The sequence below is a fragment of the Monomorium pharaonis genome, chromosome 4 (assembly GCF_013373865.1).
Source record: "Monomorium pharaonis isolate MP-MQ-018 chromosome 4, ASM1337386v2, whole genome shotgun sequence".
Taxonomy (NCBI): domain Eukaryota; kingdom Metazoa; phylum Arthropoda; class Insecta; order Hymenoptera; family Formicidae; genus Monomorium; species Monomorium pharaonis.
Window position 1 is genome coordinate 29,930,955 of NC_050470.1, and position 8,848 is coordinate 29,939,802.

Sequence of the window (8,848 nt, forward strand, 5' to 3'; positions counted from 1 at the left end):
AGAATTTGTTGTATTATTCATGTTCTGAGAAAGGAAGTTGTGCGTCACAAACGGTGCCACATAGAACAATACGTACGTTCGTTTAAACTGCAGGATTGATTCTATGAAATATTGCCTCGTAATTATGTTGTTGAGAAAAAAGTAAACGAGTAAAATATATTCGATAAGTTTTAAGATTTATTCAATTTTATCTCAAAATTTAAATATTAATTGTGCCTCCTTGAGTCTTCTTTAAAATGATAACTTTTATCAATCCCACATGGAAGAGAATTATTAACGTGCGTATAATTTATTACATTTATTTATATAAGTAAGACAGACAGGTGTGTAAGTGAGGTATAAACTTGTGAATGAATATGAATAGAGATCTGCCTCCAAAAGCGCGCAAGGAGTTCCGTGAAAACATGAGAGAAAGGCTCTTCAGCTGATTGTGAGTTATTGATGTGTGCCGTGACATTCATAATTTTCAAGCGAATTAGCACTCCGAGATACGAAGCAATCGCTTCGAAATGAGAGTGAAAGATTAGTCATGCGAAATATAGGATTTCGTATCTGTGCCTTTCTCAGCAAGATGTAGCAAGAGTGCGCACACACATTTACACACACACACACACACACACACACACACACACACACACACACACACACACACACACACACACACACACACACACACACACACACACACACACACACACACACACACACATTTACACATAAAAGACGTGCCTCAATGCGGTCAGAGAAGTATCAAAGGAAGGTCGAGTGCAGTGATTTTCCATTTCCTTTCAAGCACGCGGAATGCATCGTCGCGTTCGCTCATATGATGAAAGATCAGGAGAAGCGGCGATCGCATTTGTTGTCATCTCATAAGGGAACTTGCAACTTCGAGAAAAACATTTTCCAGAGATATATTTCATTAAAATCGGTTCTTTCTCTTTCCTGGTGACAGGATTTCCGTATACATACATGATGCATACATGAATACAAGATACATAGATCCAGGTTATATGGATTCAGAGTTTTTTTTTATTGAGAAACGTAGCTGATTATTTTTTTTAATATGATAAAATAAAATTAAATAAAAAGAAAAAGATGACAGAAAAGTAATAAAAAGATGACAAAAGGTAACAGACAAGTAAAGATCATTCAATAAAATTTACAAATTTAAAAATTATACGACGATTTTTTCTAAAACGATTTAACACATCTTTAAGATTAACAATAATGTCTCTGTGAGTTAACATAAAAGGGTCATTCAGATGATCTTTGTCGAGAGTGCCGTCTTCTCATTTGATTAAACGCAAAATTGCATATTCTGCTTTTTGAGAACCTTGAGAAAATATTCCTCATGTATTGGACAAAGCTCTAGCTAACAGAAATCGCAGAAATTATTTACACAGTACGGAGAGAAAATAATATTTTATATGGTAACAAAAAATTTACTCAGTTAAAAGTAAAGTTGCATTTTACAATAAAAAATGAAAAGAAAAGAAATTTTGGCAGACGAGATTTGAGGATCTAAACTTCCCCCTCTTCATGAATATACATTTAATATGCTTATTTATTTTGCTTTCATATTCCTTTGATCAGAACAGTGGTGCTATAGCTTTGCGTCACAGTTGTACAATAATTGTTATCTCTTGCTTATAGAACAGTTCCACCAGGCATTGTGTAGCACGACGCATTATGTAAAATATGATTAAGAAGAAACATAACTCATTATCATTCATCTTTCTCTCTCGGTGACACATAAAGACAACACTAGGCCATTACTGCTACGCGCATGATTTTTTGTTACGCACTCCACAGAGTTTTGTATGTCACGCGGTCTGATCGTTGACTGCCGCGCGATTAGCTCTAACAAGCTCATTCTGTTATCAGTTTATCACGAAAGCAGTTCAAGGTTTGTTTAGACGAACATTCACAAGGTTGGCAAAAATAATCGAATCGTTCTAGAAATGCTATTTGTCTATGCGATTTTCTGCGCCTCACTGTCTTTAAAGTGATCTGCACGATCTGTGATAATCAAGTCTTTTTTTTATTGCACTTGCTCTCATTAGTCTTCGAAAGAGAATTGAGAAAATTGGGGTTGAGAATAAAACAAAATTTTGTACTAGCCGTGTATAAATGAATAAGAATAAATTGAGCTAATTTAATTAGACATTTAATCTCTAAATACATATAAAAAAGTATATATTTTATATATATATATATATATATATATATATATATATATCTTTATAACAATTTTAATAAAAAATCTGAAAATGTATATTATCATTGTAATAAGTTTAATGAAACATTAATAGGAATATATAATACGTTGGCATTTGTAACACATTAGTATTCAAAGTGCAATAGGTAATCATCTTGCATATATCTATATTATAGCTCTATTATTATTTTTGTACTTATGTAAGAGATAAAATTGCGTTTTTGTAAATAATTCCAGTGTAATATTTTATATTTTATTTCTTTGTACAAACACTTTTTTACTGCCCTGAAAAAAATTTAATAATCACAATAATTAATCTGAGAAAATAATTTTGATTAAATGTTTGGTTAATGCAGCCAAATATATTTAATAATATGTAGTAATTATATTATATAGTAATGGTAACTGAATATACCAATAGTAAAGTAACCAGTTACCAGATAGAATATTACTAAATATTTGACTATCTTAGTAGCACAATATATTGTCAGTACATTAACTGAACATTGGCCATTGTTTTCACAATGTAATGTCAATATCGGGTATAAAATATTAGTTTCAAATTAAGATTCAATTATAATGTCCAATGTAAAAAAATCGAAGAAATATTGTTGTTTAACATTGATCCAATGTTGAATTAATATTGATCCAATATTGTTGGTTAAACAAATTGGCTAAATAAAGTAAAGCGCCCACTTTACAATATTCGATTATATTAGGGATATTGCATTTACATTACAAGCTCAATATTGCGCTAATGTTTTGTGCCACTAGGATATATTAACCGAATATTTAATTGAAATTATTTTATTAAAATTTAGTAATTATATTTAGGCTTGATTATTGCTAAACTTTTTTTTCAGTGTGTGATCTTTATATATCTCATATTTTTGCAAATAAAACTTTACGTGATTTAAAGTCAATGACTTCAAAAGTAGTCTTAAAGTGGCTGCATTTGTATAAAAGGATGAAAAAGACAAGTTCTAATCTGTTGTATAAATCTTGCGCGATTGAATATTCACATTATATTTTACAATGTTCTAGAACACGTTATTTTTCTTACGACTTACATACTCATGCAGATTGAGCTGTAATATAAAGTTAAAAAATATTACATCCGCATAGAAACACGTTTGAGTTAAATTAACGGTGAATCATTGCGTATTGAGTGATATAATTACTTAATTGCGATCTGGTGCATCTTGTTACAGGCGAGAAGGAAATTCTGCACGGGATTAGCGGCGAATTTAGGTCCGGCGAATTAGTGGCTATAATGGGACCATCCGGAGCCGGGAAATCGACATTGCTGAACGCTCTTGCTGGTTTCACGTAAGTATCGAAAATTCAAGGATTGTTTTTTACATACATGCTTTAAAACGCGTATGCGGATTACTTTTTGAAAATTTGTTTTTCCTTTGGACATATGCCAATCTCACCTGGGCGCATCTTTTAGTGTATTTCATAACATCATTCTCTTTGAATAATTCAGTTTTATTATTTTATGCTTTTTGCTTTTCTTTGTATGGATTTCATGAACGGTAATATTACAGTGCACGCCTGATACAGAAACCTGACCTTTAGCAAGATAACACCGATAAGATTGAACCGTATTTGTGTATGTAATAGGATTCGATAGTGGAATTCCATTATAAAAACAAAGATTCAGATAATACTGTATTTAATAATTTGCAATTTTCTTGCTTTCGTTGTTCATGATCGTATTAAAATGCAACCGCAAGAAGATATTGTCGATTACATTCAATATTAAAAACTAAATAGTATACAAAAAGTTTTAATTATTGTAATTGATTTATTATATCCGAAGCTTGAGAAAATCGACACTGATTTATTATCGATTTCATGTGGAAAGTTTCTTTCAGAAACAAGTATTTTTTGTACGTAATATGCCACGATCGTAAATAATCGCGTACGTGCGAGAGTAACATGATGAGGTAGCTACTATATTATTGCGGAATATTAAGTATTTAAACTAAACTACTTAATAATACATTCACGTAGAACACACGTGCGCATCAAGTGTCTTGACTATTATTTTTCCTACAATTTCGATTAAATCCCATGATACGAGCGTCAATTATATATATAGGTAAAATTCGGACGGAACTCTTTTCCGCGCCAGAATACATTCTTTGCTTTTAATAGATGAATTAGATTAAATCTCGCGGAGATCAGTTTGCCAAACACGTGAAGCATTTCAAAATGAATTTATCTCGTAAATTAATGAAATAATATACTATGTCGCAATTATTCACGAAGCGTAAATGAACCTAATGGCATTTTCGACCGGAGCTGGATTAACTCGTCTCAGGTTCTTTTCCTCTAGAACTGCGCAATCACAATTATTCCATTCTTCAGAAGAATGGCTACGACTGACCTTATGATGTTATTAATCGCTCTCGGAGCGATTATAACCCAGGCCAATCGAAAACGCTATAATAAATTTTATTTACAAAAAAGTTTTTTTTAATCGATTTGCTTTTCAGTTTTCTCGGAATTTTTTAAAAATATTTTTAAAATATGTAGATATGTTTTTTACGTTATATGTAAACATTATTACGTAAAAAAAAAAGATATATTAACAGCATAGCTAACATCATACAACAGTATTTTAAATATTATTTAATTCAAAATATTATTAATTTACTAATAATATTATTGAAGCAAATACACGATACTCTTTAATAAAATGTTATTTGTTTTATTATATAAAATACTGTTATTGAATTAATAAAATTGTTTTTACTTAGACTGCTGTTAGTAAATTTTATTGTTACGATATCTTTTTTATATTTATACTTACTAGATTAAAACTTTCGAATGCGAATAAACATCTGTTCGATAAACATCTTTTAGGCATTTTAATATCGTGTTTTTTACGTCATACAATTATTATAATAAGTAGTTTTAATGAATACATAACACATATATAATCATATGTACATAATTCAGGCCTTAAGTACTCTTAAGTATTAATCTTAAACAAAATATCATTTGTTTCAGTGGAATTAATTTTAATTGATTTTGTATTTTACAAATTAGACCTTGACATTTTTGAAATTACAAATTGTAAAAAATATTAAAGAAATAAGCATTAATCGCAAATGATTAGATTGCGTAGTCGTGATTCGATGGTTGATAATAATCCACACGTACATACACACAAACACAAACACACACATACATATACATTATACTTTGCTTCCTATTATTATATGATAAAAAAAGTACACACGACACGTTTACATGCGAAAAAATAATTGATTGTATATAGAAAACAAAAGAAAAATTATCACGGCTTTCGAGTTAATATTAATTAAAATTTCAAATTTAATATTAATATATATAATTATATTCATCTAAGCGCGCATATATAAAGATTACATTCAATTATATTGAGTGTCTTAATTTACAGTTGTGCCGAGTAGAAAAGAACAGATCGTTTTTTTTTCTTATGATGATTGCTATGTGATTCTATATCTCGATATCTCAATATGCAAATAGAAATATGTTAAAAAACAACTATTTTTTTAAGAACATGTCTTCCGCATATAAATATAGAGACGTATTTTATATAAATTTTAATAATAACCTCAATTAAGTCATATATTCTACGCGGGCGTGTGTATATGTGTATATTTGCATTAAAATTCTTTTTCTTCTTTTTTTACAAATATCGTTTATTATATAAAGCATATTTTATTTACATATATATTCTTCATATAAGTGTGCTATTTACACATATATTCTTACAACATAATGTTACACAAAGTTTATTATCACTTTTCTTATTGTAAATTAAGTTTATCTGAAATATTGTTTAAACAAAGAATATTGTTTTTTATGTGAAATATATTTTTTCTTTTTATAATTTTGTAACTAATAATAGTTTTGTGTGTGTGTGTGTGTGTGTGTGTGTGTGTGCGTGCGCGTAAATTATATACAAATAAACATAATGGCTTTAAAGAAATAAAAATTTTTAACCTAATAAAAAAAAAGTTAAATTTTTTTAAAAATAATTACTTGACATTAAAAATTAATTTATTTCAAATAAATTAAGTGAAATTAAAAATTAATTTTCTTATTTAATTTTTAACTATTTTTATTAGTTATTATTCCAGTAGTACAATACATTGGCTAATATTAACTACATTGATTATATTGGAAATGTTTTGGTTAATGTTTTCCTAATGTAATGCTAATATTGATAATAAAATATTTGTTCCAAGTTAGGATGCAATTAATGTCCGATGTGAAAAATTGAATAATCTAATGTTGACCTAATGTTGACCCAACATTAAATTAATATACTGTTTATAGATGAACTAGCTAAATAATGTAAAGTATTCACTTTATAATAGTGGATCAATATTGGAAATATTGCATTTATATTACTTCCCAATATTACGCCAATGTTTTGTGCTATTAGGATAGTCCAACCCTAACTTATTACAGGAACGTATTAACAATAAAAGAAAGACAATAAGAAAAAATATTTTACTTTTTTTATTATAAAAAAATATTTGTTTCTTGGTAATTTCATCTTAATACAAGAGAAAATAACTTTGTTAAACAAGATAATTTTAACATTTACCTGCAATATTGTTTGGGATAAAGACATAATATATGAGATATTTTGCTCAAAACTAAACGATTTTTGTAAACAACGAGATGTTTTTATGCAAATCTCTTTATTCTTGAGATATTTGTCTGCATTTACATTAAAAGAAATATCAACTATGATTACATATTACTGTGGTTTTCGCGTTAAAATTAATTGATATTTCGAATTAAATATTAATTCGACTATATTAACGAAGAACGCTCATGAGGATTACATAAATTACATTGAATGTCTTCAATTATACCGACCAGAAAAGAACATAATTTTTTATGAAGATAATTGTGGCCTGATTATATATCTCGGTTGAATATCCAAATGTAAAAAAATTAACTATTCCGCAGCGCGCTCAAACAGCCTGGTAATCGATTATCTATTTTATATCTATTGCATTTTCAGATCAAACGCATATATATCGTATTTTTATATGATTCACATTACAATTGACATTCACTTTCTGCTTCCGTTTCAAATTGTTGCTTGATGTTAGATGATATCAATTATATTCCTCTGCGGGATAACTATCGTTAAATTACGTAAATAGTCAGTAATACTAGAAACTTCAATGCCACATTGTACTTTCGAAGGCAAATGAGTCAAATGTATTTATAGAAACTCGCTTCCTTTTAACATTTCACATTTATCAATATTTTTCATTAAAAGGCAGCCAATATTTTTAGCAATATAATTTTTCGCATACAAATATATAACGATGGAAATGAATATAGGGTATCGGGTGTGAGCGGAGAAATTCTGGTCAACGGTAAGGTCCGAGTACCACAGAGTGAACGTTGGAAAAGGACGTCGTGTTACATACAGCAGGACTCTATCCTCAGAACATACATCACCGTGGGAGAAGCCATGACTTTAGCCGCCCATTTGAAGCTCGGTTGCACAATCAGTTCCGCTTATAAACACGCTCAGGTTTGTGACAACTGACCATTCACTTTAATTGTCGCATCGTAACTTTTTCCTCGAGACTTGACCTCTCTTTATGAGATATGAAAGATCTCGCGTTCAGTTTCGAAAGAGGTCTTAAGAAAAAAAGATACATGACCTCTTTCTTACAAACTTCTCCTTTGCTCAAGCCGTGTTTGATTTATGGATTACGTTCACCGTTATCTATCTGTACGTTCCCTATTACATCTACCAATTCTATCTTACTCTCGATGTATGCACGTGTGCAGGTTTTGGAGCTGTTGGAGATGCTAGGGCTGAGCCATTGCTATGACACGTTATGCGGAAAATTATCGGGAGGGCAGAAAAAGAGGCTCGATATCGCCTTGGAACTCCTAACTAATCCTTCAGTATTATTCCTGGATGAACCAACGACTGGTAAGTAATAGAAATACAGATTGGCACGATTGTACAATAAAAAATTCTACTATATACAATACAAATTTTGCTAATAAAAAAAATAAAATATGAAATGTTAATTCGCACGATTTCACGGAAATAGATGTACTTTACACGATTTGTATTTCGACGTGAATATAAAATAAAAATTAAAACTCTGAACAAATAAAAGTCAAATTAAGAAACGCAGACATACACTGTAAAAAGCTTCACGCATAATATCATCGGTAAAATTAAGGAGACGTCAACGCTGTGTTTAATAGAAGAATACTTAAATATTTCAAAGATAAAAATATATGACTTCGCTAAATAGTTTCTGCTAAATGGTATTGTGATTGTTAAATTTAAAAGACATGTAACACTCAGCTAATGACATAGAATGTCTCAAAACTACATATTAAAAATAATTAAAAAGTAACTGACAAATTAATAAAAAAATAGCCATGATTAATAAATACAGTTTATTAATTCGCAGGCTACTTATTATAGCATAGGAAGCGGCTAATAAGTATGCGGGCTTGTATTTGTCGTGTTAGACATTTTTTTGTTCATATTTATTAACTCCATTATCCATTTTTTGTTTGTTTGATCTCGAGCTCTAAAACATTCTATGTAAATTAAAAATTGTATTCTGC

General features: G+C 29.6%; 1 protein-coding gene and 1 long non-coding RNA gene across 4 annotated transcripts in view; one reads left to right on the top strand and one right to left on the bottom strand.

Moving 5' to 3' along the window:
• The window catches only part of LOC105828505 (ATP-binding cassette sub-family G member 1), a 28,973-nt gene that overhangs the window by 12,754 nt on the left and 7,371 nt on the right, over window positions 1–8,848 (top strand). For all 3 annotated transcript variants that reach the window (XM_012666863.3, XM_012666862.3, XM_012666864.3), the window contains exons 3-5: window positions 3,430–3,547; window positions 7,586–7,781; window positions 8,045–8,192. In XM_012666863.3, coding sequence (XP_012522317.1) covers window positions 3,430–3,547; window positions 7,586–7,781; window positions 8,045–8,192 — 462 coding nt within the window. The remainder of the gene's footprint in view (window positions 1–3,429; window positions 3,548–7,585; window positions 7,782–8,044; window positions 8,193–8,848) is intronic.
• On the bottom strand, window positions 1,167–2,097 carry LOC118645312. Its single transcript, XR_004963066.1, has 2 exons — window positions 1,447–2,097; window positions 1,167–1,372 (listed from the first exon to the last, which is right to left on the bottom strand). It is a non-coding gene; the product is annotated as an uncharacterized LOC118645312 (long non-coding RNA).